Genomic DNA, 15950 nt, shown 5'->3' with positions numbered 1-15950 from the left:
AGATTTGTGTCTCCAGAGATAACATCCTTGATAACAGCAGTATATGGAGATGAGAGATAACAGACCTGATTACCTCCCCATCAGCCCTCTCGTCTTTCTGCAAGTCTGTATACACAGAGTCCAGCCCTTACCTCTCTCTCAAAGTGCAAAGTTTCAAGAAGTTAAATGAACAGAAGATATCAAACAACAAGAATGCACTTTTTGTAGAAAACAATGATTAAAACAAGGCTTCCTGACCTGGGATTTAAATCATGATTTAAATAATAATTTAAATCGGTTTGATTCACCTGAAAAATATTGCCTTGTTTTACCTTTTCAGCCAATGGTTCCATGAATAACCTATGTTCTCCTACCAAGCCATAGTTTCCAGGTTAGAGTTATACTCCCCTGTAACTGTGGAATATTGATAACTACTTTGTTATTCAAGATTCACTAATTAAATGCTATGCAAACAAAACCTTGGAAAAGTTTGCATTGGATAATCCTGGCAGTCCAGAAAAAGGCTATACATGTAAACACATTGCTTGAAGGTGTCTTTTTGATCCTAGCTTCAGCAGAAACGTGATGACAAGGACTGTAATGACAGTACTGGAACCACAGCAGTAGGGGAAGCTGAGTTCAGGTTCTTCCCACAGATGAGACCATCGCACTATCCTGAGACTGGGGTCTTGGGCTGCACAAACCCTGTTTCTTTCCGTGGCCCTTACAGTAAGTCCAAATGATTTCAGAAGTTGGTTACAGACTTCATCCCTTCAGGAATGACAAGTAACCAGAAATATCTGCATATATATTACCAGCCTTTAGAAACAAGCCAGAATTTACCAAGCAAGTGCAATGTAAGCAGGTACCTCAGTGTCCTGTTGGGAAAAGCATGCCTGCTTCTCCGTGGCTAGGGGCAGAAGTTGCACATAAACAGATTTAAGTGATCAGAAACTGGTTTAAATCTGTAACCAAACGTAAGTTCAGTGCACATAAGCCAGTTTCAAAATGGCTCTGCCCACCCCACTCCTGCCTGCCCGCAGTGCAGCGTGTGCTGAGAAGAGGCCTGCACTCTGGGGAAGCCGTCACAGGGGCTGCTGCCCTGTGAGGGTCGCTCCCCATTTGCCGCTCCAGTGGCAGGGGTGGGAACATGTCCAGAGGCCAGCCGGAATGGCCCCCTTGGGCAAAGGGGGCAGGAAGGGGGGTTATTTCCCCCCTCCTTCTGGCATCTGATGGAGGGGACACAAGGGAGCTTCTTCTGCTTCTGGCCCCGGAGAGGGAGCGATTGGGCGGAGACGGTGGTCAGGGCTGGCAGACCCCGGCTGCAGTCCCCTGGGGCGGAGGGGGGAAAACACCCTCACTGCCCCCTTTGCCTCAGGGAGCCATGCCACCTGGCATCTGGCCAAGCCCCCACCCCTGCAGCAGTGAGAGGGGGGCACCAGGTGGACCCCAGCTCAGGTCCAGTCCAGTGAGACAGGGAAGGGGGAATTTAATCCCCTCCCTGACCCGTTCACTTGAGGGTACTGCCGGGGTGGCCTTGCCCCCCCCAGCACAGCTTCCCACCAGCCGAGGATTTGTTCTAGCACCCCCCCAGCTTCTGGTCTGAGCCACTGCAGGCATGTGCCTGCATTTCCTGAGTTAAAACTGAATGTCCGTTCACTTGCAAATTGGTTCTATCTAGGGAGGTTAGAGTAACCTGCAAAGATTGAATAGATTCAGACTCCAGCTTTCTGAATGTCTGTCCCTAGCCCAGGAGCCCCCTGCGTTCTCTATGGCTTCCCCTGGATAACAACGACTTAAACCCAGTCTGTTCACACTTAACTCCTTTACCCGCCGCTACTGCTCTGTTGTAACCCACAGTCACTGCCTTCCCTGAAGTCCTGTTAAGCAGTAACATTCAATCCTTGGGCCTTCCTTTGTCCCCCTCAAAGCACATTTCTTTGCACTGATCCTATAACAGCTTTCTACCAACTCAGGCAGCTGTGTGTCCTTAACCACATTTCACTCCGCTCAACCTACAGAAATTGATCTCTTAACACCCCCTGGGTAGCAGTACATAGGGAGATGAGCTGAGTCATACCTATTGTTCAGAAAATTACTTCAAAAAAGCCTTGTATTTTCGACGGTACTACTGAACAGCATTCCCTCTCACCTATGATCTCTTTCCATCATAATGAAGGAACTTCACGTCATACTTACCTACCAGGATAACAACCTCTCTCTGTCTCCATATCACACCTAGTTCTACTTACTATGCACTAAATATTTCTTTAACTGGATAATGCATTGTGCCCTGAAGTATGCTTTGACGGTAAAAGTGATACGCTATGATTATTACACCATTCACCTTATACTGAATACTACATTCAGACCTGAAAATGAATGCATTACATTCAAAGCCTAAGTCAATCCCAACTATGCACTGGGTCTAATGACACATATTACCCACAGAAATCCTTGCCTTGCACATAGTTCCTGGACCATCATGGCTACACCTATTCAGTACAAAGATACTGCCATTACCAATTGAAATTTCTGATTTATCTACTTTGAACTTCCAGAAAAAAATGTTTTCTTTTTTCAATTAAAATTTTCCTTGCTTAGGAAAAAGAATTTTTTTGAGAGTTAGTGACGGAAAATGGTTCCCTATATCTGAGTGACAGAGATAAACAGATGAGACAATTTCTGCTGTAAATTTAGTTTTTCCTAGGCACATTTCAAAGAGGGAAGAATGTGCCAACTGAAAACTTTCCAGGTAGATAGATCTGAAGACTCTACTCCAGGCACTTTGCAAATAAAGGAAAATACTAAGAAAAAGAATAGTTTTATCAGCTCTAATCATCTGAACAACAACAACACATTCTATTCAATTTAGAACTGTTGTAAACTTATTAAATTATTGTAAAAATTATACATTTAAATTATAACGTATATCATAAGGTTAAATTATAACAGATATATCATACAGCTGTTAGTTACAGAGAACTTGATTTGCAACCCAACTTCATAATTGGTTTAAATTTTTGGTCCTTTAACTGTACAGGAAATACCAAAAAGAATATGGTAAAGGACTGCCCTAATTCTTTCTTCTTTCCATTTAAAAAATAGGGAATAAAATACAGATATAGGTAAAATTCAAGCTGTAGTTCTTGAAACTCAAACTTTAAGAACTACATAAGTGAGGATTGTAGAGGTATCTTCACTCACGTACCCAGCATATACGCAATGTTCTACACTATTAGTTACTGTTTAAAGGGTATGTTATGTACAAAGAGCTTTTGTAAAATGGACAATGATTCAGGCTACATCTCTATAGCAGATGTAACTGGAGTTATTAATGCATGAGTTATCTTTTCCTGAGTTTGCCTACCCTGAATGAGAGTGGTTAAGCCGCAAAATAAGACCCAACTTGCAAATAGTGATTGATCAGCAGCCAACAAGTTGTGCTCACTTGACAGTTTGTCCATATTCTCTGACAGGCCAGCCAATTCAAGTGAAAAGGACCAAGTTAAAGCTCTTTGTGTAGGAGGACTCAAGTTATAACTCCAGGTAAATTGCAGTGAGGTTGAATGGATGTCTTGTAAGGATAATCCTATATGTTATTAAAACAATAACATTCCTGATTCCTATATGTTATTAGAACAAACTTTGTAGTGCTGTTTGCACTGAAACAGTATTTCAATGTTTAAGGCAAAAGCCAATGAGTCTATGGCTGGATAGGGACCCAGGCTGTATAACAGTTCCCAAAACAGGACTGGATCCTAATGCTGAAAAGTGATGTTATGTTAATAAACAAGTGTAACGTAAGGTTTAGTTTAATTGCATTCACTATTAACTAAAACTGGAATTGCATAACGGTCTATATAATAGTCAGTTTAACATCCATTTAACATGCAGAGCCAAAAGGACCTCTAGGGAACAGAGAATGTTAATGAGTGCTGTGCGTTGTCTAGTATGACTTTTTGTTTCAGCTTGCTAATGTTCTCCATATTGCTCATAACCAATTATGTAAATTATCTGTTCTGTAACACAATTAATGTTTGTTTTAATTCACACTCCGGTGAACTTCTCTGAATCATTCATTTTAATGAACTGTATATCTCCTGAAGTCAGCTAGCTCTATAATATATATTAAAGGTAGCCCCCCAACACGCACACACACGTTATACTTAAGATTATTGGGCATCAAATTTGAGAGGCTTCATGTGGATCTGATTTTAGTGTCAAGCACAGATCCACAAACCCAGCAATATAATATGTAGGTCTCCAAAACAAATTAGATCAACCCCACCTTAGCTCAAAACATTAATACTACAAACAAATATAAGACAGAGCTAAATTCAAGATATGCAGAAAAAACAGTGTATTTTTCAAAAAGCCCTGGACCTAAGGACACATGCACCAAAATGCATCTCAACTATTTGAGGCCTGATCACAAAGATTTACTACTGAGGAGGACTCCTCCAGGCATGACAGGGATCCACGCTAGTGGAACACACTTCTGGAGCCTTGGTCCCTGATTTGTATCCGACTCCCTGTAACTTTTGCTTTGTTTTGTTTTTGTGGCAAAACACTTAAACATATTGTTAATTTTGAGGCTGAGCCAGTGTCAACTGTACTCAATGATAAGACTCCCACCAGCTCTCTTGGGCAGAGGATCACGTTTGTAACAAAAATGAGTAATCCCAGCAAACCCGATGGGATTTACTGCATGTAAAAATTTCTACTTGAGTATAGTGTTTGTAGGAGCTTTGGCTTTAGGCTTCAAAGGGGTTTTACACAGGCGCAGGAAAACACTAGGATAGAACAGCTTCCAGAGACTGCAAACTCTGCACAGCACTCTCTGCTTAGTGTTCATTCTGCCTGGGATTTTCAAAAGCATGTAAGAAGGTTAATAAAGCACCCAAATCTGACTGCATTTCAAAAGTGCCAGACTCAGTGCCCAACACAATTGGGTTCTGAACCTGTCTGGGCCTTAGTACACTATTATAATTATAACTGTTTAATGTCATTATTTAATTATTTATAGTAGCATATAATATTTATGTGGTTCTTCTGGTATTGGTAATATTTAATAATAATGATACTAATGACAGCAATAATAGTAAAAGTAGTAGCAGAAACAACAACAACAATAGTGTGAGTAACAGAAATAGTCATACCAATACTGTGCACTATGAAAACTTTATTTGCATTCCATTGTGATGGCCTATACCTTCAGCTTCATGTAGCAAGACTAACAAAACTAATCTCAAAAGTGTATTGATAAAAGCTATTTACGAGGCTATATTACTATGTATATCCCACTAACTTCTGCTTTGAAAGCACTATAAATAAATAAATACATATTTTTTGGAGGATGGATTTTAGTGTAATGCACCAGGTAGTCAATCAAAAACTAAAAAGCACTAAAGCATCTATCTCTTCTACTGTACCACTAATGCAGCAACTTATTTCATCATAGCCACATCTAAACCACAAAATGTATGTGCACAAAAAAGTGCACATCATTGTCACTGCTTAGATAATATTAAATAATTCAGTGTTATTTTCTTGAAAATAAAATTGTCATCCCCACTAAACCATAGAACTATTCTTAGTGAGGGCAATATTTAGCCAATTAATCACTTGTAGAGTAAATAACTCAAAGGACTCTGAACTCTGTTCAGTAATCTACAAACACATCAGTCACTAAGTACCATATTCCTGCCTTGCCACTTAACTGATTCTGCTCCACTTGATGGTTTCTTGGAAAACAGAAAAAGGCTCATGAGACTATGCTTCACCAGAATTGTGATTTCAACTTCATTTTTTTCCTGACACAGAATACAAAGGATTAAGTCTTCTTTAGTCTCAGAGTGCTTACAAAAAAGAGCAAGGAAGTTACTCCTGATGCAGCAATTATTTTAATAACCTACAATATCTCTGGTGATATGGTATCTAGACATACTGAAGGTAGAAAGCAAATGTCAATGTATAGATCAAAGCATTTTAAAAATGATTACAGCAAACAAGCAGGTGGCCAAAAATATACGTCTTATATCATGATAATGGATATCAATGAACTCAGGGTCTGACAGACCCTGAATCGAATAAATAAGAGCAGCTAGTTCTATAGTGAGAAACCCACCAATAAATCTTCGACTGTGCATGTCAGGAGCTATGAGGAAAGCACCTTGGCTGAACAAAGCAATCACTGCGGTGTCTGCCGACGGGAGGTCTCTAACTATGTTCTAAAAACCAGAGATGACTTAATAGATGATGAAACCCTTTTTGAACTACACTAAGATGAGGTTGGAAGCAGATTAAATGAACAAGGCAGAGATTTAAATATGCTCATGTTGATCTTTTCTAGGTTGGTGGATCTCCTCTGGTGGGCTTTAAACTAGGCTTGTTTCTGACAAGCGGAACGTATACACAGGTAAGCAACAGGGGCCAAGGCAATGCTGTGATTAGGGGGCCAGTGCACACACCCATAGGAGGCCTCAAATGCCTCTACACAAACACTCATAGTATGGGAAACAAGCAGGAGGAACTTATCCTCCTGCTAGCTGACACCAACCCAGACATAGTGGGGCTCACTGAAACGTGGTGGGACCCAGCGCATGACTGGGCGGTGAATATCAAGGGCTATAGGCTGTACAGGAGGGACAGAACGGGGAGGACAGGCGGGGGTGTGGCGCTCTACTTTAAGGAGGAATACACATCCTCACCAGGTAGCACAGTCAGAGGAGGGGCACACGGAAGTGCTCTGGGTTAGGATACAAGGCAGTCGAGGGGAAAGAGACTTAACGGTGGGGGTCTACTACAGACCACCCAACCACAGGGAAGAGCTAGACCAGGAATTCTTCAGTCAACTCACAGAGGTAGTTGGGTCAAAGGATGGTCATCATGGGTGACCTGAACTTTCCAGACATCTGCTGGGAAGAGCAGTCAGCCAGGTCTGACAACTCACGTAGGTTCCTAGCCCAAATGCAGGACCTCCATCTAACCCAGGAGGTGCACAGCCCCATCAGGGAGATGCCTTGTTGGACCTGGTGCTGGCCACGGGTGATGACCTGGTGCGGGGGCTGCGGGTGCTCGACCACCTGGGGCGACAGCAATCATCGCCTGCTGGGATTCACCATCCAGCACAAGGTGGCAAAGGCCTGCAGCAAGGCAGCAGCCCTAGATTTCAGGAGGGTGGACTTCAATGAGCTACGGAGAATAGTCAGGGAAGCACTGAGGTCCCGGAGGGGAGGGGAAGGGAGCCGGGTGTCCAAGAAGAGTGCTCGCTCCTTAAGGAGACGATGCTCCAAGCCCAAAGGGAGGTAATCCCAAAACAGATCAAAGGGAGCAGGAGGGCACAAAAGCCCCCATGGCTCACCAAAAGCATCCGGGAATGTCTTCTAGCTAAAAGGGAGGTGTACACTCAATCGAAGGGAGGGGCCATCACCAGGGAGGACTATACTGCGGTTGCTCGGGGATGCAGGGGGGCAGTCAGGAAGGCCAAGGCAGAGATGGGACTGGGACTAGCTACCCGGATCAAGGCCAGTTAGTCTTACCTCAATCCTGGGTAAGCTTTTTGAGAGAATTATCCTGGCACACGTCCACGAGGGGCCAGTGGGGGAGATTATGCTTGGGGGCAACCAACACGGGTTCATTCAAGGCAGGTCCTGTCAGACCAACCTGGGTCTTCTATGACCAGGTCACCAAATCCTTAGATGCAGGGGTAGCAGTGGACATAGTCTTCCTGGACTTTCAGAAGGCCTTTGACACTGTCTCTCACCACGTTCTCATTAAGAAACTGGGGGACTGTGATGTCGACACCTACACAGTCAAATGGGTCACCAACTGGCTGTAGGGCCGCACCCAGAGAGTGGTGGTGGATGGGTCATTTTCGACCTGGAGGGATGTGGGCAGTGGGGTCCCCCAGGGCTCTGTCCTCGGGCCCGCACTGTTCAACATCTTCATCAGTGACTTGGACGAGGGGGTAAAAGGCACCCTGTTCAAATTTGCTGATGACACTAAGATGTGGGACGATGTGGGCATGCTAGAAGGAAGGAATAGGCTGCAATCAGACCTAGACAGGTTACAGGGGTGGGCGGACGAGAATAGGATGGGATTCAACACTGACAAGTGTAAGGTGATGCACCTGGGGAGGAACAACCAGTACCATACCTACAGGCTAGGGAACTCCTTTCTTCTCAGTACAGAGGCAGAAAAGGATCTTGGAGTCATCATTAATGCCAAGATAAATATGGGCCGGCAGTGTGGGGAGGCAGTTAGGAAGGCCAACCGCACCTTGTTGTGCATCCACAGATGCAGCTCAAACAGGTCCAGGGAGGTGATACTCCCCCTCTATGCAGCACTGGTCAGGCCGCAGCTGGAGTACTGCGTCCAGTTCTGGGTGCCGCACTTCAGGAGGGATGTGGACAGCATGGAGAGGATCCAGAGGAGGCCACTCGCATGATCAGGGGGGAGCAGGGCAGACCCTATGAGGACAGGCTACGGGACCTGAACCTGTTCAGTCTCCATAAGAGAAGGCTGAGGGAGGATCTAGTGGCCTGTTACAAACTAGTCAGAGGGGACCAGCAGGCATTGGGGAAGTCCCTGTTTCCCTGAGCACTACCAGGAGTGACTAGAAATAATGGTCACAAGCTGGCAGAGGGTAAATTCAGATAAGACATCAGGAGGCACTACACTTCACTATCAGGGCGGCTAGGATCTGGAACCAACTTCCAAGCGAAGTGGTGCTGGCTCCTACCCTGGGGGGCTTTAAAACAAGGCTTGACACTCATCTTGCTGGGGCCGTTTGACCCCAGTACTCTTTCCTGCCATGGCAGGGGGTCGGACTTGATGATCTGCTCAGGTCCCTTCCAACCCTACTAAATATGAAACTATGATCTTCTCCAGGCAGCAATGGCAGTCCCTCAGAGTCTAGGATGATGTCCATCAGGCCTGATGAGTCCTCACTGACTGAGGAGCCCAATTCTGGATACACATATTCTTCTGCAATGGAGGGCATGTTGTCACGTGGGGGTGTGGGATTCACACCTTCCGGTTGATCTCTTTCTCCTTCCTTCGCCGCCGCTGTTCTGCCTCAGTATTGAGTCACTGGGCCGCCAGGTGGTGCACGCGTTGGTGGACCAGGTGGTGCCACTCCAAACGGTCAGCAGCTTGCCCCTCCCAGCCATTGGTGTTGATGCCTCTGTGCTTGAGGGCGACCTTGAGTGTGTCTTTATACTATTTCCTTTGGTCGCCCTTTGAGCGTTGCCCAACAGAGAGCTGGGAAAAGAGAATCTGGAGAAGGAGGCGGTTCTCAGACATCTGGACACAATGGCCCACCCACTGGAGCTGATTTCTCAAGAGCAAGGTTTCGATGCTGGTGGATGCAGCTTCACAGAGGACACTCACACTGGTCCGGTGGTCCTCCCATTTGATCCCCAAGATTTGATGCAAGCACCACTGGTAAAATTTCTCACGGATTTTAATGCGGCGTTGGTAGACGCTCCAGGTTTCACTGCAGTAGAGGAGGGTGGTCAGCACAACAGCTTTGTAAACCAGGACCTTCAAAGACTTCTGAAGGTCTCTATTTTCAAAGATGCATTGTCGCAGCTTGAAGGCGGCAGCACTGGAGCAGTTGACCTGATGCTGGACTTCTTCATCGATGCTAGCCTGTTGAAAACGGTGGCTGCAGAGATACGGAAGGTGCTCCACGTACTCCAGAGCCTCCCCATCTATATAGATAGAATGAGGGATGTTCAGCTGACCTGGGGAGGGTTGGTGGAGAACCTTCATCTTGGTGAAGTTCAAGGACAGGCCAAGGACAGTAGACAGGATGGGAGTTACATTCTGTACAAGCTAGAGCATTTGAGTGATCTTCAAGAGCTGTGCTCAGTGCAGCAGTCTAACCTGGAAGTGATAACAGTGACTTGACTTGACTGTGGTCAAGTCCCAAGAAAAAGCAAAATGGTAATATAAGCCATGGGCAACTGGTGCATCCTGAGTCAGAAGGGGCATGTACCCCACCAGCAGCCAGTCAGTGACCGGGGGGATCCCCCCGTGGCCAATCTCACCAACCTGGAAGCACAAGCAGTGCTTCCAGAAGTGCCAGCATTGCTTCTCCTGGCGCCACCCACTCCCCAGCCAGCACTCGCAGGAGGGGGCACCGGTGCTCCCACCTGCCCATCACCTAAGCTGGGAGCACTGGCTGTCAGGGGGTGCACTGGCAGGAGGGGATGCACATATACCCCCTACGTGTCACCACTGATATGAGCTACCTGTTACCTAGGAATGTGAAAGTATACTTAACTCCACTTTCCCAACATTGCCAGGTCTCAAGAGAAAATGCGAAGGATACCCCTTACAGCCACATTTCTAGATTTGGTGAAGGCAAACAGGAGTGAGTGGGTACAGGAGTATGTGCCAGTGCATTTGGAAGCAAGAGATGAACATGCTTCAGCAACAACAAAAAAACACAGCGCAGCCTTTACAAACCTTCCCTCTACCAACCAGCATCATCCTGAGGCTTCTGGAATTAAGCATTAACTAATTTATTTTCTTCTGGGTCCCAGACACAAGAAAAAATGCTGAAAATACCAGAGACACAGAACTAAGGGTCATCAACACACTGCAATCTAAAATTCCTGGAAATCTCCTCTAGGAGCATGGCATACTCATCAAATCAAACAACGCAAAAAGTCCGAAATCTCTCCAAGAGAAGCACCCACATAGCAGACAAGGAATGATCCAACACCAGCCTTTAAAAATTGTAAGACAAGAACACTGCTTCTACCTGAATCAGATCAACAAATAATCTCATCAGCAACTGTACTGAAGGCAGACAACAGAGTCAATATAACCCGCACAGACACTGGACCTTTGTCTACTGCCAGAAAAAGCTGACCAACCGAGGACAAAGGAAATTAATGTTTTCTTTGTCCCATGCCAACCCTTAAATACAAGAAGAAAGGACTCCAGGAAAGCTAAGGATTCTCAGAACTGAACCTGGCTCATCATAACTTTCTCAATAACCTTCCTCAGAGAGCAAAATTGAAAATACAGGACAGTAACTGATGAGGGAACTGATATCAAGTGATTGTGTCTTAAAGGCCTAAACACTTCCAGCTTAACTACAGTTGGCATTTTGCCCTCCTGAAAGCAAACATTAATCATCTGCTTCAACAATGGTTTCAAAGCCTCTCCGTAGGCTTTCATCAGAGGTGCAATGGTTCATCTCAAACGCTTTCAGTCCACAATTCTCTTGGCACATCAGGAACCTCGGTGAAATTCTACCGTTAACTGTGAATACGTCTCCTTCTGTTTCAATACCTCTCAACTGTTAGGCTGTCACCTAGACTGATTCCTCAATCCGTAACAATTGTGTAACTAATACAGCCATTTAACTCAGAGATTCATATCAATAATGAAAAATCAATCTGTCATCTCCAGCTATCAGATGTGAAAAATACACTGCATGCTAGACCAGTTCACATAAGTGGCTAAACTGAATACTAATGTACTGTGAAACAAAAGAAAATTGCTGTATATACAACAGCTAGCTAATCCGGCTGGTGTTCTTTTGAAGATAGAAATTGTCTCTCTCTTCAGTAATCTAGATTAAAGTAAATAATGAATAACAACACCACCTAGCTTTTATAAAGCATTATCCCTCATATCTCAAAGTGCTTTACATGAGAAATAAGTACTATAATTTCTGTTTCATAGATGGGTAAACTGAGGCATGCAGAGACAAAAGTGGCTTCCCTAAGGTCACCCAGCAGACCAGTGGCAAAGTCAAACAAAACCCAGGTCTTGTGAAGCCCTGTCCAGTACTCCTGTTCACCTGCCCAACGTCTTTTGGACAACAGCCTCCAGCAGAAGTTAAAGACGTCCAAGTGAGATATAATTACAATACATTAGAATTTGAGTGTGTGCCCAGTTCTGGACAGTACAAATATCATGAGACGAGATAAATTAAAATAAAACTTGTTGCAATGCATGTGAAACCCTGAATGTGGAACACTGGTATGCAAGTACCAAAGACACAGGTTCAGGGAGCCAAACTTTCCCATTATTTTTAACCCCGATCCGCTGATTTTGATAGAAAGCTAGCTTGCCAGTACCGAGTGCACTTGTGGTATGCTTGATGCCTACTGCAATCCTAAACACCACGTGGTGTCTAACATCAGGCCAAACTCATCAAAGTACTACACCTCTGGGGTCTGAGCTACTGAAACCCACACGTGGCATGGAAGCTTTGGAAAAATAACTTATTCAACTTTTGCTTTTTTTTCCACAGCACAGAGTCTGAACTGAATCCTTTTCCTGTAAGATCAAGCTGCTCCTGGTTTTCTACATAACCACAAGCAAACTTATCAGTATTCAAACCAACTGAAAATTAAATCCTTCACAGTGGGTGCATCGACATGTAACGCTACCTTGCCATAGCAAAGCACTACGACAACATAGCGCTGGCAGGCACAAACCAGGACACTGATGCTACGTCACCGTAGTGACAAGCTACCTCACTACAGTGTGTCGCTACAGTGATGTAGACGCTAAAAATACCCATGCACCATCATTTAGTATTTCCGAAAGCAAGTACTAAATGACGGCACGGTAACAACTGTGCTGTGCAGACGTGCCCAGTGCCAAGTAAGTATACTTCGAGGTATTGAAATATTCCATTTATTTCTGCAAGCAATTTCCTACCCTTCAACACGTATTCCAGGGAACAGCACCAAGTTCCTGTTAAAACTAAATTTCTGATGTATGGGTGGACTTCTAAAGGCACAGTATAGTATAACAGAGAAAGAAAAATCTATGGTAAAGTCTATAGCTACCAATAATATCCTAATGTTGGCTTCTGGCTTTTGCTAGCATTAGTGGTTTTACAGTCTGGCTTCTGAAATACCCAATATGTCATGAATACGATCTAGAAAGCATCCTCCTCTAGACAAGGGGGAGACCATTAGGGATATGACTAATTTGATTTTATATTGGGAATCTGCCACAGCTTCAGATCTTTCACATCTTTTTCTTTCAGATCTATCAACTCTGCTGTAATTTTATTCTGTAGTATTCATTATCAATTTACTTTTAGGCAAGCTTAGCTACCATATTAAAGGACAAGTTTTTTAAGAAGTTCAGAAATGTATAAACATATGTGTCACTTTCAGTAAAAAAAAGTGGGAAATTCCCATAAGAGTAAAATAATAATTTGAATAATCACACATGCAACCTACAGCAACACCTTCTGAAGCGATCAAAATCCAGTGACAATTATATTCAAATTAAAGCATTCAATGACCTTTTTAAAATTAAAAGCAGTCATATTTGAATTTTAATCTGAAATGTGCTTGAAAGCAGAATAAATTGCCTTACTGGCAGAGAGGAGTATGGACTTCATCATTAAAAACATTGCAATTTTATGAATTTGTCTATTTATTTTTACTAATCTAGATGTATATCAAGTGCTGCACTAAGTAACTGAATGTATACCTGAAGTCAATAGAAGCCCTGGATCAAGAGTAAGGCAAAAAATTTGCCTCCTGTACCAATGTTCTTGCAACTGATATTGCAGCCTCAATACAGCCTATCACACTGAGCAGTTATTATAACCTATAGACTACTTCCCTGCTTCTCCCACTAATAATAAGAGAACAAAATTAACAATATATCATAATGCCTTTTCACCAAAGTGCTTCACAAACAGCACTACTAAGATACAATCACATTTAAGGTAACTTGAATAAATATGTATATCTCCTTTCACTTACGACACTCTGGGCCAGATTTTGAAGTTGTGTAAAATGTCATCACTCATCTTAATCAATGGAGTTGTGACAATTCACCACAGCTGTGAATCTGGCCCATCTGTACAACCCTATGTGCTTCAACAACAGCAGTGGTTTTCAATCTTTTTTCATTTGCGGACCCCTAAAAATTTTTGAATGGAGGTGCAGACCACTTTGAATTGTAAGTGTGGCTATACACATACTTTTGATTGATCATAGTCATCTTTTACAGATCTCTTAGACAGTTTGCGGCCCCCCAGGGGTCTGCAGACCACAGGTTGAAAACTACTGGTATAGAGTACAAGTCTGGGAAGATTTTGACCAGTCATTTTCATTTAGCAGCATTTTAACCTTATGTTAACTGGCATATTAATACAACATATCTCACATCTTGATGCTCAGATATACACACACATCCACACCTTTAGACAAAAATATAACAAACTAGCAATATATTATACAGTACATTATACAGCCTAACCACTACACAGTATTTTCCAAATGCATTCCTCTAACCATAAATAAATTTCTCTTTGGATTCAACTCTGCCACCTCATCCCCTTAATTCTTCCATAGCTAATTCCCCGAAGATACCCACATCAATCATACTTAACCACATACACAAATTACTTTAAACTGACTTCTTAGAAGAGGCCAAACCGATTTCACATGATTCTCTAAATACACAGCTTCTATGACAGAGTTTTCTTCAAAAAGGCAGGTGGGTAGCCCCCGTTTCCCACTTGCCATGAACAGATGTATGCCCAATCTTTTTTTTTCAAATTAAAACCAAATTACTGTCCAGTTTATTTTATCATAGTAGCTTTTAGAGGAGCATATCAAAAGTTTGCTCAACTAGGAAAAACACATTGTTTTCAACAGGAATAATAAAAGCTTAAAAAAGGATGTCTTTATTTAATGTATAAAAGAAAATCATGTTGATGATATTTCCACTTTCCATTTTTTTTTCTTTGCAGAGGTTGGATCATTTAAAGGCACTGCTGGTAAATGCCAATATGCTTTTGAGTTTTAAGTTCTTTAAAATTTTTTTATAGACACCTTTTCTTAAGAATAGTATTTTATAGATACATAATAAGCCTTAAAAAATACCTGAGAGGTCTTGCCTGGGGATTGCCTGCTTCTACATATGGATGTAAATAATCCTTTATGTAGAGATCAGCAGCACTATTAGAATGGGTGCAAATGAGAATCCTGCTGGAATAAATGGTGCAAATAAAAAAGCAATGAAGAAACAGAAAACAATTCAAAGCAGTAGAATACAAAAAAAAGGAAACAGTGGCCATCTTCCTGCATACTTCTACCAATGAAACTAATGACTAACCTTCTGCATGGTTCATGATTCCTTGATGCCTTTTTTTTTTTTTTACTCATTCTCTCTTTTATGAAAAGATTTAAATTTTAAACACAACTTTTAAATAATTATTTTGGGATTTAATCTAATGTGCATTTCAAGTAAAGAACAGCCTTCATCTTCTAGTACACTGATCCATGCTGAGGAAAAGGCAAGTAATCTATATACTGTCAAATTCAGTTAAATTATATACTAAATACCTGTTAAGACTATAAAGTTACTTTTGCAGTATCTATTCAAAACAATGATGGATGGGTTTTTTTTAAGCTGGATGGAAATTCTATACTGCTAACTTTTGTCTGAATTTAAGTCAAAATTGCATTTCATCTCTAATTCACTATGCTGCTCTCTAAATAGTGTTCCAGCTCACCTAGTATCCTGTTGTTGGAGTATGTGCTTGACTGCCTGAGCCAGAGTGAATGTTTTGCCTGTCCCATAGGGACCGATGATAAGAACAGGAGGCAGTTGTATTGAAAGCGGAGTTGTGATAGCCAGAACAGCCTCTTTCTGCTTTGCATTTAGTCGAGGGTCCAACTGCTCATCCCATTGTCTGTACAGAAAAACAAAAGCAAGAGTGTTTAAACAAGAAAAAACAGCAACAGCACATCAATCAGAAATTAAGCTATAGAGAATGTAAATGGATTTGAAGAAATTAAAAATGTTATGTTAGTCTACTGATTTTTAATGATTTGCTCAAGTTTGTGATTAACCAGTAAATTTTCCACAAGCAGACTGACTACAGTTCAATTTACACAGCTAAGCTGACAGTAATAAACCTTCACAGTATACACTTCTGTGAAGTATATATTTAACCCCCT

The 15950-nt window shown here is 42.6% G+C and overlaps 1 protein-coding gene across 2 annotated transcripts in view; it reads right to left on the bottom strand.

The window, feature by feature from the left end:
- The window catches only part of HELZ (helicase with zinc finger), a 170273-nt gene that overhangs the window by 84184 nt on the left and 70139 nt on the right, over window positions 1–15950 (bottom strand). The window contains exons 14-15 of one of the 2 annotated variants that reach the window (XM_090059492.1): window positions 15503–15682; window positions 14871–14975 (exon numbers count right to left, since the gene is read on the bottom strand). In XM_090059492.1, the coding sequence (XP_089915618.1) occupies window positions 14871–14975; window positions 15503–15682 (285 nt within the window). The remainder of the gene's footprint in view (window positions 1–14870; window positions 14976–15502; window positions 15683–15950) is intronic. The other variant, XM_090059493.1, reaches the window with a different exon arrangement.

The sequence above is a fragment of the Crocodylus siamensis genome, chromosome 8, assembly GCF_052110815.1.
Source record: "Crocodylus siamensis isolate JL-2025a chromosome 8, ASM5211081v1, whole genome shotgun sequence".
Lineage (NCBI taxonomy): Eukaryota > Metazoa > Chordata > Crocodylia > Crocodylidae > Crocodylus > Crocodylus siamensis.
This window is presented reverse-complemented; position numbering and strand designations above follow the sequence as displayed.